The following is a 27,254-nucleotide window of genomic DNA, read 5'->3' as shown; positions in this document are numbered from 1 at the left end:
CGGATGGCCATGGGTGGATGGAGGCAGCTCCCTGAGCACCCGAACCTGTGGCTGAAGGAGCCTCACTTGGGGTTCCCAGGGTAAATAGGCTTCACCTTCTCAGTGCTCTTTGGAGGAGGAACTCACACAAGACCTCTTATATAGACAGCAGATGGCCTGAGACAACATCAGGGACACAGTTCAGATGTCCAGGACACACACACACACACACACACACACACACACACACACACACACACTGCAATGTTGTTCCAGGTGAAGTCAATAAGAAATCTATCTGGGTTCAGGGTCTGAACAGGGCTGAGCGCCTTGATCTCTTGACACCTGCCTGTCCCTCAACCACTTTGGCTGCTTCTGTACAGCAAGGGCCACTGGTTAGCATCCTGGCTCTCCTGCTGTAGTTGATTTCATGAGGACATGGAAGCCATACCTGGGTACCTCTCACTACCTGGCAACAGGAGAAGCCTATAAGATAGCTGGTCACACCTCATAGGCCACAGACCCCCGGCAAGCCGGTCTGTAATCTGGAGAGCAGCTATATTTCCTCTGAGCCCCCCTCCCCCTAAAAAAACAATTGTTCATTGAAATTAAAATGGTGACAAGCCTTCTCCAGACTTAAAGCAATCAACACATGGGAAAGCAGAGAAAAATTCCATGTCTGCTTTTAATAAAATATACTTTTCTCATCAAAATATTTTGATAGCACAGGAAAAGAGATGTGTGCTCATTAAATTTTAATGAATGTCTATCCCTGCCATTTTCCATATGAGGATCACACACCATGACTCATGCATGGTAGGTGCTAGGAATAGTTAATTAGGAACAAATTTAATCCAAACACAATCTTCTTTGCCATAGGAATGAATGGAAGCCAAGAGAAGTCCCTTAGGATGTATGAATGCATCGCCACAAGTCTAGGTTCTTTGGTTGGTATGACATGGATTCAGATGGGAGGGTGAGCCAATATTGCTTTATTTTGACCTGTATTTCCCTGAGAAAAAGGCAGTTAGATAAGAAGGGCTGGATTCTAGCTTCCAGGAAGCTCTAGTTGCAAGACTGAGCTGGAGATTCCAGAGGAAAAACTTTGGGCAAAGCCTTTGAAAAGAAAGAAAGGAAAACAGGTGGGAGGGCAGACTTGAGGACCTCACAGATGGCTCTGTCCACACATTCAGCTGCAAAGTTCTCATCTACAAATTTTAGACTCACCTCTAAGCGGCCCTAAGCTACCTTTCTGGGGTCCTCACTCATGCCCAGCTACCAACCTCTGTTCCTACAGAGGGGCCCTCCTAGCGCTCCTGTGCTTGCTGTGGACTTTGCCTGCCCTTGCCCATGCCTGTCCCTAACATCTGGTATAATCTTTCCATGTGTCTCTACTGGCTGAATGTTTTCTGCTCACTGAAGGTAATTTCTCCTGAAACATCCTCAATTCCTGATACCCTGCTCCATTTGAGCTCACACACTCTCTCCACCTTTGTAATACTCTCATCTTTTGGCTACTGGTCACTATGGAGGACCACCTGGACAACTCTCCCTGAAAGAAGAGCAATTGGGTCACGGAGATAGCTCAGTGGCAGAAGCATCTGCCTAGGCAAGCATAGGAACCTGGGTTCGATTCCTGGTACCGTGCTCTATGGCTTCCCACAGCTACCAGTGCCTTAGTGTCTTTATTCTCACTGAGGGCTGTGCCAGAAGTGGTAGGTTGGAATTAACACACAAGGATTCCAATAACTTTTCCACAGGCTACAAATGTGAGCTTCCTGGGCCATGGGGAGGACCCGTAAGAGCTCTCCATTGTCATCACCTCTGCTTCCCATAAGGGCTCCAGTGTGGCAGCAACATAGCCTTGTGGTCACCTGTTCGTTCTTCTGAGTCAGAATGAACTTTTTGGGAAGCTTTTTTCCTTCCCTTACAAGGTGTGCAATTGTGGGCCAGCCCCTTACGAACAGAAGCAATTGCAGCAATGACACCAGCCAACGTGCAGTAGTGTTTACTGTGACTCAAGCATCAGACACCTGTGGGCTCATTTGTGCCCCAGGAACTCTATAAAGTGAGAATTGCCACACCCTGCATCACACAGATGTGAGAACAAAATTTAAGGCAGATCCAGTAATTTAGCCAGGGCTCCACAGGGTTGATGTGGAGAAAGCAGATTTTGTAGTTACACAGCCAGGCTCCATGCTTTGACCACAGCACTACCCTTCCTGGGCCTCCACAAGACAAAAGTTACCTTGTAGGGTGGTCATGAATTTTAAATAAGATCATAGAAGAGAGGTGCTCAGTAATACTGTGCTTAAGGAATCATAGTTGCTGTCATGGTCATCCCTGCATGCTGGCCTTTGCCCTCCTCCTGCGTCTAAGCTCAAGACAAAAGGTCTCGCTCTCTTATCCTCTTCCTCTCACATGGTTTCAACCCTATGCGTGACTGCTTCTTTCAAAGCAGCACTGAAAGGGTGTTGCTCTCAGTTAGCTGGGAGCCCTCCCCAGGTCATAGATGGAGGAAAGATTCTAGCATTTTTCTGGAGTTTGGGAACATGTTCTAGATAATTGAGGACTTCTGAGTCATTGTGGGTTTGGGATTTTCAGAGTATTAACTCCCCAAGCCCCAGATCTTGTTTTATATTATTTATCTATTTTTCCCCAGACCTCTTGTGTAGCAGTTCAGCTTGATGTTTTCCTGACAGTGCTCTCCTCTCTTCTTCTTTACCATCCCTTGCTCTTCTGAGGTCTCCTTTGCCTTCCTCTGTCACGTTAGGCTGAGGACCACTGACTGCAGACCATAGCTCTCACTTCAGATCCCCAGCAGGTTAAACAATATCTAGGCCTTCAGTCTTAGCCAGAGTCTTCTGAACTAGGGCCCCTAGCAGCTCAGGGACACCTGAATGGTTTTTAGGTTGTGAGGTGTTTTCCCTAGGAACACCTTGGTCTCTCCTTGGATTTAGTTTATGCAAGGGGTTAATGAGGCTAATAGTAAGATTTGTATGATGATGGCTTGTGCTCCTTTCCATGAATAAAGTCAGCACTGGACAAAATCCAGAATGTCCTTCTGCCCCAGGGTTTACTCTTCATAAAATGGCTTTGCCTCTCAGTAAGCTTCCTCCATGATCCACATCCCAGATTCCTTCAAGGAAACCAAAACAAACCAGATCAGACCAGACCAGACTAGAGCAGACCAGACCAGACTAGACCAGACCAGATGAGACCAGACCAGACTAGATGACACAAGATGAGACCAGACCAGACCAGACCATATCAAACCAAACCAAACCAAGCCAACATTTTTTTTTTTAAATCATGTCCTTCCTGCCCAGGTCCACTAACTTGTGGGATAACACAGTTCTGATTCTGCCCCTGGGGATCTCAACTGGTCTTCAAGTAAACCCAGAAGATAGCATACAAATAAGCCTTCACATTAATAATACCTAAAAGAGGGCCAGGGAGATGGTTCAGTAGAATAAGCTCTTCCCTGGCAAGCGCAAGGGTCTGAGTTCAATCACTGGGTCCGCCAAAACAAAAAACAAACAAAAAAAAAGCCTAAAAGATCAAAGCTATCAGTTTCCTTCATAGTCCCAGTTTATTATTAGTGGTACAGTTAAATTCTAGTGCATGCTGTGACTGGGGAACGTCGCAGCTTAGAAGGCTTCTCCTGAGATCTTCACAGGGACAAGCCTGTGCTCCGTAATGAGATGAGCATTCAGGTCTAGGTCCTACAGGGGCTGGAGCAGGGGTGCGAACTTCCATATCTTCAGGGAAGAGCCAGCTGAAGATGGTCCTGCCACGCAAGCATAGGTGCCCACCTGCCTGCGACAGCCGCTGGGCCTCATCTGCTGACTTCACGTTCTCACAGCACAGCAACCGTCTGGCACAATCCCCAGATCCTCTTCTCTGCATTTCTCCCTCCGTCTGCCTGCAACCTATGCGCCCTCCTTTCTAACCTGACTCTTAAAGCCTTTCACACAGGCAGTGCCAGGGTGGGTCTGTGTGTGGCGGCCATGGGGAAGAGCCAAGAAGTGATGACAGAACTTTCTAGACATTCTCATCTGCGGACATTCATTGTCCTCAAGTTTAGAGGAGCTTCATCTTGGGGTGGCTCAGGTGCCACCCACACGGCCAGATCATGAAAAACAATGGTATGAGCCGGTTCCCAGGTTGCCAGGGCTGGGAGACCCAGCTGTCCTGCTTGCTGGCTTTGTGACCCTGGGTGATTCATACAACCCATCTGAGCCTTTTTTTCTTATTGGTGAAAAAGGAGCTGTTAGTACTTCCTATCTTGTGGGGTTACTCAGTACCTAGAATGCAGGGCACCTACGGTGCTACACTACACTGTCTAGAGCCCAGCAGTTCCCAGGAAGGCTGCAATCCTGGATGCTGCACCCCAAAAACTGGCATTATGAATTATTCACACCAAATAGTTCAGAAGAAAGAAGGCCCGTACCTCACTGCTGACCATTTCCCCCCATACCTAGGGCCACTTGTAATGTAATAGACTTTAGGAAACTTTGATTTATCACTTTAGGAGAATGCAGCTCAGTATAATCTATACTAATTACTTGTAATCACATACAAATGTTCTCCAGATTAGAAGATAGGAAGGTCTCTAGGCCCTGGGTAAAATGGCCTGAGGTGTCTCTCCTCTGTGTTTCAGCTGGATGTCCAGGTTCCTGTCTCAGGCTTGTGGCTGGCAGTAGGTGCCCCAGAAGCTACAGCTGGGCCCCAGGGAGGTGGAGGAATAGGCTTCCATGTCTTGCCTTCCACTCTCCTCTCAGCCCTTCTCTGTGGAGTTCTTCAAGCTACATGAGCAGACACTTCTGTGAAGATGCCCTTTAGAAGTTTTGACCCAGTGCGAGAAACAAACTTCATAATGACAGAAGTCAGAAAAGTGGCTACTATGGGGATGGAGGGGGAGTTTCTGACAGCAAAAGCATGACAGAAATTTCCAGGGTGTTGGAGAGCCCCTGTCTCTTTATCTAGTTGCTGGATGCAAAGTATAGATTAAGAACCATTGTCCTCAAGCTGGATCCTTCAAAGTGTGTGTCCTGCTGTGTGCCAGGACGCCCCCATGAACAGGGCCACCGCCCCAGTGCAGGTAGAGGTGCTGCAGGCGGTTCGCATGTCATCTGGCTGCCTGACCCACTTTCTTCTGGAGACAGAGAAGTTCTAAGTCTCTGTATCCATTACACATCTTTATCTTCCTCCACAAGTGTGTTTATATCCACAGGTTTTATTTATATCTGCAGTCACATCTATATATTTAAATCTGGAGAGAAGAGGAGTGTTATATGTGCATGACTAAATATAGGGTGATTTGCTTCTTTCAAAGAACAGGAAGATCTCAGTTCCATTATGTTTCTGGAGCAGGACACACACACACACACACACACACACACACACACGCACAAGCATATGCACACACATAAGTGTGCACGCATGCGCTAAGCCTGGGTTCCCAATCAACAACCTCCACCCATCTCCCCCTGCTCCCTCCCATCTAGGATGAGATGATAAAACGGACCTTGATGACGATCTTGGGGACAATCAGTGCAGTGGACTTCTGCTTAGCCAGGACATCCTTGGTCTCATTGATGCGAGCTGTGACGAAGAAGTGCAGGAAGGCCTGCTCCAGCAGCTGGCCCATGTACTCACCGGCTCTGACCAGCACCTCCTTTTGCTTGGCTGCCAGGGGCAAAAACATACAGGCTGGCATCAAGACCTGAGGCCAGATCTGAGTTCCTTTTCTCCTGGTTCCCCATCCTTCCCACACAGGCCCGTAAGCCCAGACTTTCTCTGCAGCTTTTTCTGTATCAATCTGATACCATGATTTTTCTATTTAAGAGAAACAAACTGTTAAGGCATTGTCCCTTCAAATAGCCCCTGTGCTGTTTGTCATGTAGAAGGTAGAAGGCCTCCATTCCAAATGTTTGTTTCCACAAGTCACTGTTGTCAGTTGTTATGATCTGGGGATAGGCTATGAAGGATACATCTGCAGGATGGACAATGGTCCTGGCTCCCTTGCAGTCCCTGTCTAAGCTGAGAATGGTGAGTTTTCTCTTGTGGCTCTGGCCCATTACTCCCAGTTTACAAGCCTAGGGTTCTAGAGAGCAAAGGGCAGGTGGGTTGTAGGTTGTGCTGAGGTGGGGCAGGACATCCTTGGTCTATGCTATAGCATCAGCCGGCAGCCCCGCGGATGACTCATGCCTCCATCCTCGCCTGCAGGGGATGGAGACTGAACATCAGTGTCCTCAAGACATCTTCACCACCCTTCTGCCCTGTGTCTGACATTTGCCAAGTTCTTCTTCCTGCAGAAGCTGTGGAAGGAAACAGGTTCGAGGGCTAGGAGTTGAAGCGTGGAGGGCAGTTCATTTTAGCCCACCATACTGGTCTGTAGTCCCACAGGAGGACAGAATGCTGCCTGTTGGACTGAGGAAGTGTTTGACCATGCTCATCACCCCTAGGTGGGACTCACACCTGGACAGGATCTGCAGGCCAACAGCACCATTGTGAGAGCTGGTTAGAGACCCAGGTGCTCTGACCTCGTTGCACCTCTGAATCAGGATCCACATTTCAATCAGATCTCAGGTGATGTCTACTTAAGTGTGAGAATCTCCAAGGACAGAAGCCTCAAATAAGAGATGGAATTAGAGGAGACTTGGGATGATCCTAAATTCCACATCCTAAGAAATCCATTAAATCTTGTTCAACTGGAAAGACTGGTCATTCTAGATAGGCAGTTGTTTATAGAAGGGGGGTGCTTCATTGGGCATATTTGACAATATTAGACACTGCTTGTCATTACTAGGCTTGGGAGTAGCTTGCTACTGGTACCTCATGGATGGAGGCCAAGGATGCTGTTAAGCATCTTACAATGTGCAGAACAGGCCCCCAGCACAGAAGTGTCCAGCCCTAGATGCTGCCATGCGAAAGCTGGGAAACCTGGCCCTAGACCAATGATGGCAACCCTTTTAAAGACCTAGAGCCAAACTGCAACCCAAATTTTTAATCCCACTTTTTGAATCCTAAAGTGCCAAAAGAGCAATTCAGCTTGAATATTAAGCTTTTAGTTTAGGATAAAACAATTCTACATTAACATATTTTGTCTTAAAATAAAAACACAATAGCATGTGTGCTGTAGGCTTGCCACTGGTGCCCTATACCATGCACATTCTTGGAAAGCACTTGTCCATTCAAGACAAGTGCTCAACAACTGGCTTGGCTTGATTGTGGGACAGGATTTCTCCATTTAGAGCCCATTTGCGGAAGCTGTCACCATGCCAGACGAGTGAGGTACCAGTCTTCCTGGTCTGAACATGACCTCCGATGAGCACATGTGGCCTGTTGGTCACAGCCCAGGTCTGGATGGATGCAGGCCTTGAAGAGCATGCATTTAACCCCTGCCTGCCTCCAATAGCAGTAATAAAAATGAACTTCATCTAACCACTTCTACAGGACTGCTCTTCGTCTCTGGGTTCTTTCAGGCTAGTGCCATATCCTTCCCTTCCTCCTACCTATCATACTGAAGCTCTTGCTACCCTGAGAGTCTCAGCGTCAGGATGTCTTTCTTCTCAGAGGTAGAATATTCCTTAAATCACAGCACTAAAGAAACTGGGCTGTGCCTCTGAGCCCCAGAGAACTGAGCTCCTGAAATAGTCTGTTATGTAAGAGCTGTGTTTTGCCACTGCACAAGAAATTGTTCTAGATAAAGTTTATTAAACGTGGCAAGAGAAGGAGGAATAGATTTTCCCTCTCCGAGCGGCAGTGCTGGGATGCTGCCAATATCATTTACAGTGTCTGGGGAAATCCAAGGGAGACACAGACTGAAGCCGCCTCATCATTTTCCAAAAAGCAAAGAAAACTAAATATAGCCAAGTGGAAATGATAGCACCTTTGAAGGTATTGGGAGGTTTAAGTTATTCACATCTCCCAAACTGATCCTAGCCCACACGTTCCCTTTAATCATCACTCTGGAAAGTCTGCCTACCATTCTACTTGGAAAACTTTCTTTACAACAGATTGGCATGATCAAGGTCTGGAACTGTGTGGCTTCTTGTGATGTTGCAGTTTGTTTTGAGTTGCAGCCTGCAATTTATTGCATGTAATTAATGTCACCTACCTGCAGAGTTAAAGAAAAAAGAGTTTTCAGTTGCCTTCAAGTAATTCAGGACAAGCTGTGGGGTGGCTGAGTGGGTGGGAAGTACGCTATTGTTGACTCAGGCTCATGTTTGGTCAGCCGTCCCTAGATCAGTGACTAAGAGGATATAATACACTATGCTAGCCCACCAGCTGCTTGGAGCTCATTCTGTAATTGGGTTAGAGAGAGGAGGAGAAGGAGATCGGCATACAGGGCACTGCTGAGGTAGGAAGACAATGAGTGTATAATTCACTGTCCAGAGTTCCATGCTGGGCCACAAGTCATGGAGCCATGAGCAAGAGAACCGTGCCCCTGGGGACTGAGTCAGTACCCCCCGGCTCACTGTCAGCCTCAATGGGCCCTGGGTTCTGCCATCTGCTCTGCTACTAATTGCTGTGTGTGGCCTTGACTACATCAACTCATCTTTCTAGCCTCGGTTTCCCCAAATGTTGCAAAGCACCACGTGTAAAGCATTTCGTGTGCATTCTCCCACTTCATTTCTTCCACACTTTCCCCTTCTTTCAAGCATAGCCAAGCCATCAGGGCTCCAGGAGGCCTCTGCCCCCAGAACATCCCTACGTCTGCCTGGTCCTCACGACTTCCACTGTGCAGCACGTCACCATCCTTCAGCCAGATGACGCATCAGCATCCTAACTGGTCTCCGAGCTGTAGCTGAGCTTCCCCTACAGGGCTGTGTCAATGCGGGGGTGAAAGTGGGCTCTCTCAGCCTAAGTCATACCGTGCTCTTGTGCTCAGTGGCTTCTCAGTTCACTGGAAACCAAAGCTGAAGTTCTTCCAAGGCAGAAAGTTCTTCACATGATCTGCACCCACACACATCTCCCTCTTCTCGCTTTTGCTCCTGTTTTAGGCTCTTTTCTATTATTATAGCAAATGAGTGCCAAAGAGGTACTTTATGAACACAAGAGGTTACTTGGCTCACAGTCCTGGTGGCTAAAGAGTCCAAGCAGCATGGTGCTGGCCTCTTGACTATATTATACCCTGCCAGAGAAAAGCAGGCAGCTGGCCTTGTGCAGCCCAGCGCAGCTCATGCCGTAGCTCACTTTATAACCACCTCTCTCCCAGGAACTCATTCACTTGGTGAGAACACTAGCAGTCTCTTCAGAGGGCAATGTTCCCACGGCTTAATTATCTTCTGCTGTACTCCAACTCTTAGGGGTTTCGCCACCTCCCAATATTAGGGTCCCACAGACCACGCTTCCAGGACACGTCCTGGCCACAGCAGCTCACCAAACGTATCAGACACGCTGTGGCCCCAAGGCCTCCACACAGGCAGGGTCTCCTGATTGCAAGGCCCACTCTTGCCCTCTTGTCAGCCCTCTCTGTTCAACATCACGCTACTAGACAGGTTTGCAATGGCCACTCCACCCAGGAACATCACTTCCTGTCCCTCTGAGCCTGCTGTATACTTTCTCATGACATATACAATCACACTATGTACTCACTTGTTTAATTGCTTATTTTCTGTTTCCCCCAGAAGATCAGAAACTCCCTAAAGGTGGGCATTTCTATGTCTTCAGTGCAAAACAGAAGCTATCTATGTATGCACTAAATCCATGCTCAGGGAGGAAAGAATCATTCTGTGGTGTGGGCAGTGCTGCTGCCATATGCAGATGAGAAGAGACTGTTCAGACTGCGAAGCAGTGTGTCCAACGATACACAGCCCATAGGTGAGAGACTCACACCTTATACCAGATTTGTATAATCCCAAGTCTCAGGCTCTCTAAAGGCAAGTGTCTGTCTGTTCTAAAAACTAGGCTATTGTCCTCCTCTTCAGTCCTTGAGGCTGACTATTCTTTCCTGCAAGGATCTATTCCTCCCACTCGAGATTTTAAAAAGTGTTAAATCTCCTAGTTTCCAAAGAAAATACCATGGTGATTTCTTAACTGTGAGCTATATTATTGAAGCTACAGATAGTCATTTCCTTTAAGTTCTTAGAAATAGAATGATAAAGAATAACTTCCCATTTTTCTGAGAATGTCCTCATGAAAGGTGTCCCGATTGGGGACAGCCAAACTTAAGAAAAAGTGAGACATGCGATTTTTGTCATCCCACAAAGGCACATAGTCAGGCTTGACTCTGCTCTGTAAAAGTTATTATTTGCATGCCTGTTTTTCCCTTTTCTTTACAGTGCCACCTATCAGATGAACAGAAACCCAGTTCCCTTTATGGCCAGGTCTTTTCTGATCTCTGTCTGACTTAACACACTGCCTGGACACCAGTTTCTTCGGGCCCACACAACCGGCTGGTCCTGTGCTGGACTGCCACGCCCAGGAATACTAGCATCCCAGGAAAAGGAGATTGCCCAAGTCATAATATTAATCCCCATCGCAGGCTGCAGTGAGAACTCCGACCTGCTTAGGGTATTCTGAGTTTCCACAGTGAAGAAAATGCTTGGATACTGTGCAAGGGAGTGTGGACGGGAAGAAGGACGTGAACGAGGGTCCAAAGAAATGCCAGAGTGTCCAAGACTCTCACAGGCTCTGGGATGGTGCACTCTCTGCCCGCAGCCTCCTCTCCCAGCAATGGGCTCTCTCTCCAGAAACCAGCTGACCAACTTTAAGGAGTAGCCTGTGGGCAGAACTGGGATTTCTCTCTTCTCAATGGTAAAACAAATAACTGTTCCTACTGGGAAGCCTCTGAAAGCCTTTCCTAAGTTGGGACAGAGTTACCACTCAGGGGTCGGTTGTCTCAGCTGAGTGCCTTACAAACTTTCCTATGTACCCACACCCCTTTGAGAGCTCATTAAGAGGCAAATTCTGATTGGGGGAGCTGGGTGATACTTTCTGCCCAAGGACTATACACTGAGTAGTCAGACGAGAGGTTGCATTTAATCCTCATGACTCTGGGGGCTCTGAGCTTTGGAAATGCTGATGCTCATGGCTGTGCGTGAAATGGAAACACGGAAGTGGAGGGTCTTCTAGAAGAGGTGATTTTTTTTCTATGTGGTCCACACTCCACATCTCTAGGGAGAACTTGAATGAGTGGATAGTGTTGTTGCTAGAGACAAAGACCCAGATAATAAGTCGTGTGTGTGTGTGTGTGTGTGTGTATAGCACACCCTAGTTAGCTTACAGGCAAAAGGCTCCAGCGCCACATCAAGTGTCTTGTTCATGAATTCCGTCTTGGAGACCCCGGTGTAGAAGGTTATGTTGCCTGAGAGATAGGCTGTGATGTTGTAGTGGTTGGGGCTGTTGCTCTGGAAAGTGATGGTGACCCTGAAGTCCTTCCCCAGCACAGCATTTTCCACTTGAAAGTCCATGTCCACATTTGACCTTGATTTGACCAGGCCTTCTGTTTTGAGGTCCTTCTTGGCTCCGTACATGAGGGCAGTTTCTAGGGCCAGTCTCTCTTCTTCCTGACCTAGGAAAGACTCAGAGATAGTAATAGTAATAAAAACACAACACCGAAGAGAATGTATCTTCCTAAACATAGCATGTGCTGTTTTTCCGGACAGCTTCCATAAGCTCCGCACTTTCCCGAGGCAGGTGCAGTCATACCTGTTATCACTCCTTCAGAGCCAGAGTCGCAGAGAGTCAGTGACCTGCGCCAGCTGCCTGTTTGGTAGGTGGCTGTGCTTTGGTCTATTAGAGAAGAGGATGGCTGCAGGGGTAGCTCTGAGGGTTGTCTCTCAAGGGCAGTTATTCCAGGGCAGGTAAACTGGAATTATCTAACTCTTCTCAAACTGTGTTGTCAATCTGTGTCCCTTCCCAAATCCAAGGCACACAGTTGAGTCCTGCCACTCTACCTTCTGCGGGGCTGGTTTTCTCCGAGTCATGAGTTCTTTGGCTCATCCCCAGACAAGACCTGCTTCCTCCTTCTCATTCCTGGGTAATGCCCACTTGTTTCTTCCTGTGCCAGCTCTAGAAATCTCCTGCCCTGCCCTTCTCCACCTTCCACAGTGGCCACTGGCTCCTGGGAGAATGCAGAGAAGGCTTTTTCTCAAACTGAGGCTGAAGGACTCTAGGCTCTGGTGAGTTGTTACCCAGCTTTCCCTCTCCAAGGGCTCCCCACATCATCTGGACCCTCTTCTGTGCTATTCACAGCCTTCGTTAGCCTAGCAGAGGCCTGAGACAAAAGCCTCCAGTAAACAGGGCTCACAAGGTGCATCCAACAATGAAGGTCTATCTATCTATCGATCTATCTATCTATCTATCTATCTATCTATCTATCTATCTGTCTATTGGTAGCCTAGAGATTCAACCTGGGCCCTACACACTGAGCCACATCCTTGGCCCAGTCTTTATTTGGAGACAGGGTCTTGATAAGTTGCTAAATTGCTCAGATTGGACTCAAATTTGTGGTCCTCCTGCCTCAGCTTCCCAGAGTGCAAGAATTACAGGCACGTGTCACCCTGCTGTGCCTGAAGAGTGTTTGTGAGGTCCCTCTCGAGAGGTGATGGTGTACTGGAGTTCTAAGCCGATGGAGATGTGGTGTCACTTTGAGGCAAGTGTCCTGTGAAGAGTTTCTAAGGCTGTGGTAGAAATGTGGGGAAGCAGAAATGAGAGAAATTTTGCTGTGGAAGCAGAAAAAGATAGCTCTGAGTAGGTGTGGAAGTGAGAGACGCGAACTTCAGTGGGGCCTGCAGGGCTCCCGTGCCTCAGACGCTGACGTGTCGGGCTCATGGCTCTGAGGGTTCAGGATGCAATTTCTGGCTTTGCGGAGGGCCCTGTGGAGGTGCAGAGGGATGGTCGCCATTCTTTCTCTGATATAAACATCTGTCTACACCTTCATGCATTGTGGAGAGTGGAGATGAAAAGACAAAAGCAAATTCCGTGGTTTGTAAAAAATACTAATTGAGAAAAGTTAGTGGGAGAAAAATCAGTTCAAGATAAGAATGCTAGCTTTTATAATTATGTCAACTCAAAGATACCATCTTCTACCTTACCTGGTTAGTAATTGAATGCAGGGATGGTGAAAAGGCTAATTAATCATAACTACCATTTAGCACTAATTATGAGCCAGGCATTGCGATCAATGTTTGCGCATTATTTCATCTAATCCTCATAACAGTCTACTGGTGAAACACTGTTAATACCACGTATAAAACAAGGGGAGCAACTTCATGTTGTCAGGTGGGTGGGAGGGAGAAGATGCATAGTAAGCTGGAGCTAGTCGGGAAGGTCAAAGAAGTGCCAGCTGGCTTTGCCTACAAACGTGAGGGTGTGTGTATTAACAATTTCCCTGGCTGTCCAGACTGCACGAAGCTGCCAGAAGCTATTGGTCCAAGGCAAGCAATGGCAAGAGCGTGTGTTTACAGATCAATAGGAGGGAGGTGGGACAAAGGGAAGGAGTGTGGTGGAGAACCTAAAAATGTGGGAGGTATTTTAGCAGCAATCATAGGGCAGACACGTCCAGGAGAAAGAGGGCATTAGCGATTCTCAGTTTGGATGGGGGCCAGATGTACATTTAGGCAAGATGCAGGAGGCAGATTGGAGCAGCAGAAACTTGATCAGAGAGGTGCTGTCTGTGGAAGAGGAAGGAGCTAGCCCAGGAGAAGGGACTGGGCGGAGAACACTTGTGCAGAGCTGTGAGTGCCTTGATGTTGGCTGGGGATGGAGGATGGAGCCTTGAACTTCCTTCTGGGGAAGCACCTGCCCCAGGGCCAGGCCCTGCCAGGAGAGAGTGCCTGGGGCTATTTCAGGAAGCACAGAGCCAGTAGGAGAGAATTGCAAGGGTTCCCGGAGCCCCGAGCCTGGCAGAGTCATTCCTGTCTCTGCACTTAAGCTCTGAGCCTGATGCCTTACATAATTCAGGGATATGTGCAATGCTGAGATTATCTAAAGCCACACTGTGTTTTTCTGAGATTCCTTAGTAGCCCCCAGGAGCAAGGTGGAAAACATTTTCCTATTAGCTAGGGTGTAATAGGAAAGCAGTTTTCCTGCTGGGGAGAGCTCTCCTCACTGTCCTAGCCTAAGCTCCAGCATCACCTCCTGCTCCCCAAGCCCCTTTTCCGGTGTAACATGTCCTCAAACTCCAGTCCGCCCATCTCTTACCACACCCACTTGATTTTCTTTCCTCTTCCTGTCACAGTGCTTGTCCCTGTGTGATGCAACCTCCCAGCTGGAATGCAGGCCCCATGTGAGCAGGGAAGGGGGCTGTTGGGGGGGGGGGGGCTGCCTCCTCTACCTATGTGCCTTAGCTGTCCTGGAGCTTCTGAGGGTTTCTCAGGACCCCAGAGATTCCCAGGACCTCGTACCTTTCACCTTTATCATAGTGCTGCACAGTCCTGCTCCGATCACCTCACATTCAGTTCAGAGCAGCTGCAAACGAGCCACCTCTGCGTCATTTCATGCTGCTGGAGCCCCTAGTGCTCCAGACACTGCATGAAGCCTGGGCGAGAAACACAGTCCTTTCTGGTGGGTACACAAGTTTGTGTCAGTGAGGCTGGCACAGGTGCTGACACAGGTGAGGTGCCTGGGAACATGTGGAGGGAACATTAGCCACCCTGAGGAATAGGGGAGCCTTCTTGAGGAGTTCTTTTCAGCACAGTGAGCAGACACAGGAAGGTCAGAGACAGCAGGTCTCAGTTTCCCTGCCTGCTCTCTGTGGCAGCTCTGGGATGAGGTCAGGGGCCGCAGCAGGGATGGTGGGGGTCAATCAGAGGGTTTGGGCTTGCAGTCGAATGCTCTGGAAGCGGTGGTTAGAGCAAAGCTTTAGGCAGTTCTGAAGCAGCCTTGGGCTTCCATGTGCGGTGCATCACACACACAGCATGGCAGAAGGCGGACTGGGGGAAGGAGGATGAGACGGTCAGAGGAGGAATCAAGCTCTTGCTTTCCCAGGAAATACAATGATAGCCCAAACTGGTTGCCCATCAGAATAGCAGAATTACTAACAGAGGTGGACCCTTGCCACACGCTGGGCCCACCAGTGAGGGTTTCACACACCTGATCCTACTTAATGCTCTGAGTGGGACCACACAGGCAGAGGGGGAGGAGATCAGCTTCAGAGGGGACATGTGGTGAAACTACAGCCTGATTAATTCCTGGGTTGCTGAATTTGGGTGAGGGTGGTTGTCTTCACAAGGATAGGGAGTACAGGAGTTGTGTCTGGGATGGATGGGGTGAGAGAAACTGGGCTTTGGGAGGGTTCAGTGTCAGGCTTCCATGGGACTCTTAGGCCAAGGCCAGGTTGGCGCAGTCGTGGAGTAGCCTGCACATTCCTATTGCAGCCAGTGTTAGCAGCGGCTATGAGGAAGACCGAGAGCAGGCGTCCACGGAGCCCAAGCAACGAAGGGTGGGCCTGAGCGGCAAAGCAAGCTGGCAGTTGCCAAAAGTGATGGGAACAGAGAAGGAGGTGTGGAGGGAGCAGCGGCACTGGGAGAAATCGTGTTACAGAAATGAACAGAATTTCAAGAAAGGGGCCCGATTGGCAGTCAGAAAGTACAGGTGGGTCAAGTGACGCAGGACCTGCACAGTGCCGAGTCCACGCAAAGGTGGCCGTGTCCCTGCTGAAAACAGTGTCCAGGAAGCTGATAAGGAAAATCAGGGGGCCATGGGCAAGGGATGATCAGGAAAGGCACAGGGGGTGCTAGGCCAGACGGCTGCTGTGGGAGGAGCACAGAGCCGGGCATGCTCCCAGGGAATGCAGGGTGGAAGGTGACTGTCGATTGTTCAGATGCAGGGAACATTTGATGCGCTAAGAAGGGAAAACGGCAAGGTGAGATGAAAGTACACGTGATAGAGGGAGACCTGACAGTGTGAGGAAGAACGGGGCTGGAGACCCCAGCACAAAAGCTCTATTGCCCCTGGAGAAGTTTTCAGAACTCTGGTTTTCAGTTTTCTAATTTCTTCATCTTATAATTTGAAAAAATGTTGTAAAATTGATGTTAATCTTTAGCTAGTTGAAGTGAAAAATTATCCTTCCACAGTTTAATTAATTAACACAGTGAACTCCCAAACCTGATCGTAATTTCTTTTCTGCGTTCCTACTCATCTCCACACTTTAGAGCCCACATTCAGCATCTGGAGATTCAGAGAAATCACACAGTAGGGTCACTGCAAGACCCAGAGTGGCAAATATGTGGCCACAGAGGCTGCCAGCCCTCTGCCTGGGGCTGAGGCTCTCTGCCATATTGAGGTGGAGTATCTCCCCTTTCTCCAAACAGCACTCCTTCCAGCCATTCCCAAAGTTAGAATTTGAGATGCCTGTGTTCTCCTTGGTTAGCAAGCTGTCCACCTGGGACTGATCTACAGAGTAGGATGGGGAGCCTCTGGCTGTGTGAATCCAGGAGTTCTCCTAGTTGGGTTGCCCCAGTCCAAACCTCTTGTCAAATTCTGGAGGATTGGACCTCAGAAGCCTTCCTCATGGAAATTGGAGCCCTTTATTTTAATCTGTTTCTATCCCTGGCCAAGCCCCGGTCTTGTCTTTGTGAAGACTGGTTTCTGATCTTCCCTCTCTTGGCATCTGATCCTGTCTAGTTGCTTCTACTGTCACCTCTGAGGTGGGAACAAAGGAACTGAGCCTTCCACTCCACTCTGCCGTAGTGACACCCTGTTTATGTACTATGGTACTGCGGGGACGACAAGAACCTCTCTGACTGGAGTTTGGGCTGGGAATCTTTCCATGCACCCTGCAGCATCTGCCTGCACCATGTCAAGGAGTGGCTCTGATTTTCTCCATAGCTACTTGGGAAGGATGGGCTGTTTGCGTCTTCACCTGCGCATGGTTTAGAACATAGCAGGTGGTGAAGAGCGAGCTGATGAACGCATGAATGGAAGACTGCTGCAGCTAGTGTCTTTCACGTTGCCTATGGAATTTCCTCTTCTCCTTTCCAGATCTTTTTGTCTGAAACTCCATAGTAAGAGGGCAATGTTTGTTTGTTGTGTTTTTATTGTGTTTTATTTAAGTCTTTAAATATCCTTTAGGAAAATGCCCAAAAGAAAGAAAAGAAAACCTTTTGTTGTATAGTGGATAATAACCAAATGGAGGAAAGAATAAACTTTTTCAAAGATACTATGAAAATTCACTAGTTCACATGACAAAAATCTGGATTTCTAGCACTACATGCACACATTTTTCTATTCAGCAAGATTTCTCTTTATAGTGCCAATTGCTTTTGTAAATAAGATGAGGAAGACTGTCTAAAATGTTTAAAACAAATCCTGTACTCCTTAGCATTTTAGGAATACTGATGAATATTTAGGTATATGCTAATTACTCATCATTTTTATTCATTCATGAAAATAAATATAACTCCTTAGAACTTCTAGAGGCAAATGATTTGCAAAATATATTCCATGTTACCCATCAAGACAACCAACATGCTCATTTCCTGGCTGGTGCTGACCTTGGCCAGCTCTGAATCCAGCCACTGGGCATCCTGAGGTTGATGTCTTACCAAGTTCTGAAGGACTCTAAGAACAGGATGGGACTGTTTCCTGTCTCTTATCCCTGGCTATATGGAACTCCTGTCCAGCTTTCTTTATCTGAGCTCTGCGACTTTTCCTCCCTGAACTTTGCTTTTTCTGAATTTCTTGGTTGGATCAAATGTTTCTCTTCTTTGCTCCTTTGCTCCCAGATGCCCCTTGACATAATTATCCTATCATCCAGTACCAGCTCATTACTGGGGTCCCCTGCACATAGAACCCATCATATGCATGGGCATGGGCTAGACACTCAACATGGACTAAAATGCGATTGAAATCACTAGTGGCATTTGAAACATTCTATATAATAAGTGTTAACAACAAACCACCATAAAATTATTTTGTAATTGAAAGTGGCCTTTCCCTTAACCAGTCTGAGTTAGTGAGATTACATTCTCCTATTAATACTGCATTGTCAGTGTCACAAAGTTTCCATGACAATTTAATGAAGCAATGTATCAATACAATTTGTAAAGTACTAAACACATGAAGTCTTCGTGAAGACTAGTTTCTGATCATTTGCATTTATAAACTAAATTTGCACTTATAAACTAAAATTATATTAGTTGCACAATACATTCTATTAGGATTAGGTAAAATTAAGTTACATTAGAGAAAAAACAGAGTCTACATTTTGTTTAAATAGATTAGACTTTAAGCCAACCAACTTCATGAAGCATGAGAAAGAAAATCCTCAAAGCACACACACAAACAAAACTACATGGACAATTGTGGGTTCAGTATTTCTTTCACATATGGGAATTAGTACTCCTGCCCTAACCAAGAAGGTAGGATGGAATGCTGGAAGCATTACACATTCTCTGGAACCCACTTTAGGTGACAGGGAATAAATACCAAATAGGCTTGGGCTAAAACCAAAGTGCATTCATCTCTAGCAAATTACCTTCTTGGAACTTGTAAGTATCAGTAATATCCTGTATCTCATCTCCTCCAATTTGTTTGGTCACAATTAATTTCCCAATGTGGGTGGTATCCACGCTTTCTACCACATGAGTGCCATCTTTCTTAGCTGTAATGTAAATAAGATCACTGTTGACCTGCAAACAAGAAAGCAGAACCTTAGCCATCATCAGATTTACTAAATGCCATGGTTGCCAGCTGCTGCACTATTTAGAGTAGCTAAAATGTGGGCTCACCCAAATGGTTATCAGTGTATTATGGAAGTCGGATAGAGCTCTGTCTATATAGATACAATAAATGAGCATTATTAAGTCTCTAAAAGAAATTCTGTCCTTTGACAAGACACATACAGAACCAGAAGTCATTATGTCAAGTGACATAGTCCAAGAACAAAAAAACAAAACAAACAAACAAAAAAAACCCCAGATATAACGGGCTCATATTCATTGATGGAAGCTAAAAGGAAAGCAATGGAATAGCACTTACTAGAAACTGAGAAAGGCATGGAGCGATGTTTAATAAAGATAATTCAGACAGGAGGCTTTGGTCTGGTTTCCCGTAGTACAGCAGGATATCAGCTAAAGTAATCAATAATATATTTTAAAAAGACTACAAAAGAAAGCTACAGGGCTGGGGTGGTAGCTCATTGGCTTAAGTGCCTGTCTGGCAGATATAAGGTCCTGAGTTTGATTCCCAGTACTGAAAAAAAATTCCCAACATAGAAAAATGGCTAACATTTGATGAGATGGAAGAGTGAATTAACCTGATTTTATTCTTACACACTGTATTCACATATCAAATTACTTTAATGCACCTATCAAATGCAAAATATCTCAATAAAAATGCAAAATATTCCTTGTTGCCACAGTCTTTCTTTTCTTTTTAAGATGTTGCTCTCCGTTTATTAATGACAGCAGTTTCTAAAGAGAGGGCAGTGCCTGGCCCCCTCGGGACAGTTGTCTGACTGCTGTGCACAATCTCGTCAGATACCCTTGTTAGAGGAAGAGCCCCACATTCACCTGCCAATGCCTTGTTATTCACAGAGGACATTGAATTTGTTCACAAACTGGTTCACGGTGTTGCAAGTTTTGGTGATTGTACCAAGGTAGGCCATGAGCCACACATTGTTACATCGATCACAAAAGTCTGTAATTTGTGCTGGGCATTGGGAGGCAGTGACACAGAGCATAGGCCTCCTGCAGAATCTCATGATTGAAGGGAACTTCTTCTGCTTCAGAGGCCTTGACGTATTCTAAGATGAGCTTGATGTGGTTATGCGGTGCCTTGATGGCGCTATGCTGGCTATTAAATGTTCAGCCACAGTAGAGCTCTTTCCACTACCTGTTGCTGTCATTCCGGCCACATGTCTACACCAATGCATTTCACTTTCTTGGTGACTAGGGTGTAGGTCAGCTCAGCAAACAGGATGGTGGTCTCACCATTGATTATATCGATGACAGACTCAAAAACACTGACAGGCAGATCTGTGTGCTTGGTCATAGGGTTCAATTTAAGGAAGAGGAGGTTCCCAATTATCTCACGCACCTGCTTATGGACCTGGATGTTGGAGGGGCCAGGTGACCCCCTGTGGTATACCAACCCAGAAATTCCAGCTCCTTGAGTATCTGTTTAAACTGCTTTTCCTTGGTGTAATAATATTCCTTGTCAATGATGATCTTCTCTCCGTGCTGTGGGACAGCAGCTCAAAGGAGTTCATCACCTTGACATTTCGGCCTGCCTGGTTCCCAATCAGAGCCCCAATCACCTGTACTGGACCCCCTCCAGGAACCCAGGCAGATCCAGTGGCCTGAGATGTTGAGAATGAAGAGCAACAGAAACGCTGCCCATCACGGCAGATGGCATCATCCTGGGGACCACTGCGGCATCATCTTCATCCCAGTGCTCCTTCCTGTCCCATTTGTCGCAGCTGCCGCCACTGCCGCCGTTTTCCCCATGTCCACCAGCCTCCCACAGTCTTTAACTTTCCGTGGAGTAGACAGTTAGTGTCCCTAGAGTTGGCATGTGTCTTTCTTCAACATTCATAAGGTGAAGCTCATTTTAAAAATACAGAAAGGTAAGTATTGCACGGTTTCTCTTCCATGAGAACCAAATATAAATAATTTAAAGAGTAAAATAAAGGAAGAAACAGGCAGATTTAGAGCTAGAGAAGGAGATCAGTGGAAGGGAGAGTGGGCGAAGAGTGTGGATCTCACGCGATCATGAAAATATCTCCCATATATTTATATTAACTGCATGTATATTGTGTCAGCTATCTGTATCTATATGTCATCTATATTGATACTGATATCAATATAGTTTTCAATTCCTCAAAGTGAATGCAAATTTTATGTGTGGCAAATATCTACCACTAAAATCTGAAAAGTGCAAGAGATACTGTGAAAGGGAATGAAACTGTTCAAAGGGAAGGGACAACTAGGATGAGGGAAAGGAGAGAGGAGAAAGAAGGGAAAAGAAATATATATTATATACAAATACAAAGGAGAGCTTGGGTTGCAGTACTGCTGATTTCTGCTAGTCTACTGAAAGGAGCAGTTAATGCTGTTTTTTTTTTTTTCTTTTCTCTCCTTTTAAAAACGTTTAGTCAATTTTGTATGCTTGTTTCTGGTAATCTGAACAACTAGTTTGAGGATGACAATATGCATTATAACAATTACTGAATTCCTAAAAAGAAAAGAGAAACACATAATGAAGAATTCACAAAAAAATTCCAAAGGGAGAATCCCCTTTCGATTCATCATGAGGATTTTAAACGGAGAATATCTGGGACTCTCAGTTGTCTAAGTCACGACAGCTCACTCTGTCTCTTTTCCCCTGGGTCTTCCATCTCCAGGAAGCACAGACTATTTCTTGCTTCCCCAGATCTCATCTAAGCTGGCAAAGGCCATGAGAACCTACTTCCAGGAAGGAGGTGAAGTCTGCCCAGTGGCTTCTCAGAAAGAATCTTTATTCCCATCTCAGAGGAGGTGCTCAGGCAGGTCCGTTCTTCCCTTCTGACTTGCAGATGTCTGCACAGGAAGTGAAGTGACACCTGGAACTGCTATGTCCACCTGGACAGTGAGGAGTAGCTCGGCCAGCCTCAGAAGCTGGCAGGGTGGCAAGGGGGAAGCATTTTCAGGCCGGCCGGACAAGGCAGGTCGATGCTAAGCCAACCTTGGGACCACCTGTTTTAAGATTTCTTCTTAAAAAAAAAAGATTTCTTCTTTATGAAAATAAAGCTTCGATGGTTTCAGTCATATTAATGTTATTACTTGCAGCCAACAAGCACTTAATTGAAAAATAAGATTGGATAATCACAGGAGGAATTCAGGCAGCGTTCTGGTGGCTCAGCAACTGGAAGTGCTATTTGTAAGGCTTAGAAATAACACCAAGGGACCATGGTGGCTAATCCCCAAGCTCCTCTAAGGTTTGGCTTTCCCACTGTATTTTGCAGAGATAATGTCTCAATTTGTTGAGGAATGTAAATTTCCCAAGATTCTCCAGTATGTCTCTGGTAATATATTATCTCCATATTGTATTCTTTAAGGTCACTTGTTGGGGGTGTTGCATTTATTCACATGGTAGCATGTAGGAAATGTGATGAGCATGGCTTACAATCACAGGTGTATTTGTTACATATTTTTCAAGTCCCTCTCTCACCCTGGTTCTTTTAAATAGTGGAATAATAGCTCTTCCTCACAGGATGACTGGCAGAATGAGTGGAACTAAAAGCATGTAAAGTACTTATCATAGTGCCTGGCAGAGAGCTAGCACTCAGTAAGTGTTATCAATACTTATGTATTATTTAATAGTATTCTCAGATATTGTTCAAGGCGCTGGAGCTCTAATGAACAAAATAGATTTAAGTTCTCTATATAGGGTTTACACAGTAGTAAGTACGATTCTGTTCATCAGAATTACTTGGGGGACTTTTAAAAAGTAGATGCCTAATTAAGGAGGTCTTGTGTGAGACTTAAATTGATTGTATTTTTAAAGTTATTTATTTATTTTTATTTGATACAGGGTCTCACTATGCAGCTTGGACTTGTAGTGATCCTCCTGTCTCAGCCTCCCTAGCACTGGGATTACAGGCATGTACCACTGTGCCTGGTTTTAGTGGTTGGCACTGTGTGCCTGAGGTTCAGCAGCCAGCACAGCATGTGGTACCAGGGACCGAACCTGGGTCCTTGGGCTTGCCAGGCAGGTGCTAAGACCACAAAGCTATCTCACCAGCCCCAATCTATTGTTTTCTAAAGAGGTCTCAGACAACTTTAATGAATACCAAGGTCGTGGAATCCCTGGAGTACAAGGCAGTGTGCACCTTGAGAAGATAAAGCTAAGATGCTTTGGGAACACATAGGGTGGGCGTGGGGTTCTGGCTCAGTAGTAAGAGCCAAATTGAAAGTGCAAGATGCGCAGGAGTTGTGACCTAGAGAATACAAGGGAGGAGTGACTGGAATGTTAAATCAGTAAGCTAGACAAGTGAAAATACAGCAGCTAACCAGAAATGCTTGTCATTTTGGGGAAAAAAGTTAAAGAAACTCCAGATGAGCTCCCTGAAGATTTCAGCATTCCCCTTGAGGAGACTAGCAGGCACAAACAGCTACCTTCTCAACTGCAAATTACAGTGATGACAATGACAAATATCCTCTTAATAACAGCTCTCACAATATCTTGCAATTTTCCAGGGAGAGAAGGCTAAATAGGAAAGTGGCTAAACCTTGAGCTTCCCTTGAGTATATGGCCTCAGAAATTTATAGAGGCTAAAGCTGTAGGCCAGCCCAACAGCACTGTCCCTCATTGAGAGAGGACAGGTGAATCAGGAGCATGAGATGGTTTTTGCATAGGCACGTTGAGACAGAGATAGACAGAGAGGCTTCTTTCCAAGTGATGTCCACAAACTTTCTCATTTTCAGCCTCTAGTGTAGTGGCTCTCTGTCCAGCTACATGGAAGAGTAGGAAAACTGGGAGAACAGGAAAAGGTACTAGTGATAGGAAGCACAGGAGACCAACCAACTAGTAGTCAAGTGCAAGGTGTCGACGCTAAGGAATTCTGGATTTACACTGTGTGACTCTTAGTGAGTTACTGAATCTCTCTGAACCTCTCTTCAAAAGGCTGGTGGGTAGATTGGTACAGCTGGTGAAGGCTCTACATTTAAGGATAGCTTCTTTTCCTTCTTTTGGATGGAAGGGATTCTTAGTAACAATCTAGTGCTACCCCTGCATTTAAGCGGGTGACAGTCATGTGCAACTGGGCATCCTGTGGTGAAATCCGGTATTCTTTGCAACTTCCTGCATCCTGGCTTCATCATCTGTGACCTCTGTCATTGTTCAGGGCTTTTGGGGCTCAGCAAAGGTGGGATACACTCTCAACAGGCTAGAAGGTCAATGCCAAAATCTTTTACTTGTACCCATAGAATGTAAATGCATATACAGGGATGGCAGAAGCTTTAAGTTTTAGGGGCTGGAAAGCTCTTATTTTCAGCACCCTGGACAGATCCCCATTTACTAGATGGAGATGGCCCCAAAGAGGAGGTGTTTTCTCCAGGGCGTATTGAGGCAGTGGTGGCTGCCTGGGTGAGGCATTCCAGGCACGGTTTGTCAAGCACCCACTCTGCTCTTGCCATTCTCAGCCTGTACTGCTAGGGACTGTGCCAGCCCTGTGTGTGCCCCCAGCTGCTTCACACATGTGCCTTGTCTCCCTCCAGGACTGCCAGAGCTAGAAATGCAGGTTTGTCTCTATTTTCAGGATTCTGTTCTTAGCAGCTTACTCAGCACCACATCTTGTTTGCCTGATTCACTCATTCAACTAATATTTATTGCCAACTTCTCTGTTACCAGACCTTGCTCTCAGCAATGAGGCTACTTCAGGCCCTATTCCATGGGCTACTATTCTGGGGGGGGAATAAATTTTGAGGACAGGTGACAATAGTTTATGTAGACTGTGTGGCCTTTTTGAAGAGGTCACCCAACTAAGGGCTGAATGCAGGGAGGAAACAAGGCATGTGAGTCATTATTCCGGGGTAGCAAGAGCAAGTGCTAGGGGAGTGAGGAGCATGCCCAGAAAAAGGAGAAGTGGAGGCAAAACTGATACAGAGAATGCACGGATGTTTGCAGCAAAGCAAGAAGGGCTGGAGAGGGGGAGCTGAATGGAAAGGGAAGGCAGAAGCAGAATATGTAGAACTTTATAAAGATTCACATTCTGTCCAATAGAAATCATGAAAGGAAACCACTGGAAGATGTAGGGCAGGAGTGTAACATGTTTAAACACATTTTGAAGGATAATTCTGGCTGACATGTGGAGAACAAACAAAAGAAGGGCAGGACAGGCAGAAGAGCTAGGAGGCAACTCTGTGGTGCTCAGCATGGTGTTGAGCCAGAGGTCAGCAATACAGATTATCGAGGTGGATGGATGCAGACTTTTGAAGGTATTTGTGGTGAGATATATGACGAAGGTTAAGAAGAAAAACCAAAATAAACCTTCAATATTATATATTATTTGAAGGAATGGGTGAATTGTTTTAAATCTGGAAGAGATGCCTAAAGCGAGCCACACCTAACAAGGGGAGCAAAATAAACAAGTTTCAATGGAGAAAAGAATATATAGAGAAGTACCACACACACTGGATGCAGAGAACTGCTGGCCAAGAAGTGCAGCCCTGTGTGCACCCCCAGTGCACCCTTTTGAGGATCAGGGGGTGAGGGGTGTGGTTCTGAGGACCCAGCCACTGCTGCTATAAAAAGCATCTCAGTACCTTTTAGGTGTGTGTGTGTGTTCACATAGTCAAATACACATGCAACTGTGTGGTGTATATACCTGTGTATGTGTCCATTGGGAGTACAGTGGTGTAAAGAAGGCAATGAGGCCAATGAAAGTTAAGACAGAAGAGAACTGTCTGCACCAAGAAGAGGCTTCTTCACTGAGAACATCTGAGATCTTGGTGACCAGGTGAACTCAGAGGACTCCACATCCTTATTGCCACCCTATTCTCTGTTCATCACCTTCGAACCCTGAGGGCCTCCATGGGTTGGGAAAAGAAGACAAATGAGCCTTCAGGACTGGAAGAACTCAACACGGCAAAGAGGCATGAGGAAGGAGGAGGCTAGAGAGTCAGAGGAAGGCTAGGAAGCATCTTCTCTCCTGTCCCTCTGTGTGCACGAGGGAGGGCTGCAAAGGACCAGAATGGAGGACACTGTCCTTGCATACTTCTCTTCTTTCAGGTTATGTTTTCACTTGAGCATACCAAGGCCCTACAAAGTGTAAAACACTCATACCCATGATGCTTGACCTGGACCAGAAGGGAGTAAAGAGTGGCCAAGGAAGTGTGCATGCTGAAAGGCAAGGACAGGAGAGTGACTGCTGCGGGAGGTGGGGTAGCAAGAGGCAGGATGGTGCAGCAAGAAGGAGCGAAAGGAAGCAGCTGCAGTCTCGAACCCGAGTCACAAGGAGACTCCTTAGGGTTTCCTGTGGCACCCCCCATGGTGTCTTACCCAGGCCTCTTGAGAAAGGATGCCTCATACACTTCCAGAATCTCATGACTGTCTTAGAAACAGCTCAGCCCTGGAACTGAGCCTGATCCAGAGCAGCACACTGCACCGTCCATGAGAGAGGAATAATTATAACCTGCAAATCTTGATGGCATTCCTAACACCCTGATCTATATTTAATAACAGCAAAGAGCACTAGCATTAACAGCTATTAGGCCATTCGTTTGCGCAGGGAGGCCTTGTCTCTTTCTTTACAGTAATAAAACATAATAAAAATACCAAAAGAAAGCTTTGTGGATTTTAGAGTGATTTCCCCCTAAGAGGTTCTTTGAGCATTTAAACTATCAGGTGACAGCTGGGGAGGTCTGTGTAAATCTTCAAATCCCAAAGTGAAATCTAACATAAAACTCTAAGAACCGTAAGTCTGGTCTCCTGAGGTTTCTAGAAGCAGCAATGACAGGTTCAGTGGAAGGAACACAGTACCTTTTGTGTATTCCAAATCTCTGATTCTTACTGTCAACATAAACACTCACGTGCTAGCTCCTTTCCCTGACTGTCGCCCTTTGTCTAGTTCCGGCCCTTCCCTTATCTCTCCCAGATGGTGATACAGTGCCCTTCCTGGGTCTCACCTCCATCCAACTCCACCCTCTCCCCATTCCTGCAGGCCACCAGTGCCACCATGGATCCCTCCATGCCCCTGGCTTCCAAGCTCAAGGACTAATCACTAGGATGTCAGGGCTCCATGTGGCTTCCTTGAGCCATCTAATCCCAACCCCCGATGCACTGCTGTATGCTTGAGAGCCTGCAGAGCTTTGAGCCCCCCACACCCCACGCAATGCTCAAGTCATCCCCTCTGCCTAAAATCCCTTCCCTCCACTGGCTTGTCCTTAAGCCCCTTTGTCTGAATAAGTGCTGATCATCAGTCCCTCCCATGTGACCGCACAACACTCATAAGGGGGTTATAACATGATAAATGATTATGAGCTGAAGATAAGTTTGATGCAGTTTCCTGAAGGCAGAAAATCACAGGCAGAGCCATAATACTCAGTGACCATTTCTACTCACACAGAATCTCACAGTCTGATCTCAGGTCACCCTCTTTGCTTAAACAGTGTCTTGTGATCTTTGCTATCCAGCTTCAGGTCCCAGCCCTAGTTCTCCATTAACACACTTCTGTGTACGGCCAGCCGCAGACTGTGCGTTGTGTGCTGCTCATCTGATGACTGGCTTCCTGGCATCTCGTGCCTTGCTGCTGTTCCCTTCTGGTGTGCTAATGGCACTGGCATCTCCCACTAAGGATCGTGCCTCCCAAGGGCGGAAGCCTCTGATTCCCTCACCAC

The 27,254-nt window shown here is 46.5% G+C and overlaps 1 protein-coding gene across 1 annotated transcript in view; it reads right to left on the bottom strand.

The window, feature by feature from the left end:
* Window positions 1-27,254, bottom strand: part of F13a1 (coagulation factor XIII A chain) — a 183,814-nt gene that overhangs the window by 16,112 nt on the left and 140,448 nt on the right. Inside the window, exons 11-13 of the mRNA XM_004628451.2 lie at window positions 18,413-18,566; window positions 11,216-11,503; window positions 5,510-5,670 (exon numbers count right to left, since the gene is read on the bottom strand). Coding sequence (XP_004628508.1) covers window positions 5,510-5,670; window positions 11,216-11,503; window positions 18,413-18,566 — 603 coding nt within the window. The remainder of the gene's footprint in view (window positions 1-5,509; window positions 5,671-11,215; window positions 11,504-18,412; window positions 18,567-27,254) is intronic.

This window comes from Octodon degus, unplaced genomic scaffold (genome assembly GCF_000260255.1).
Source record: "Octodon degus isolate 3935 unplaced genomic scaffold, OctDeg1.0 scaffold00023, whole genome shotgun sequence".
Classification (NCBI taxonomy): Eukaryota; Metazoa; Chordata; class Mammalia; order Rodentia; family Octodontidae; genus Octodon; species Octodon degus.
Note: the sequence above shows the minus strand (reverse complement) of the source record. Positions and strands in the feature narration are given on the sequence as shown.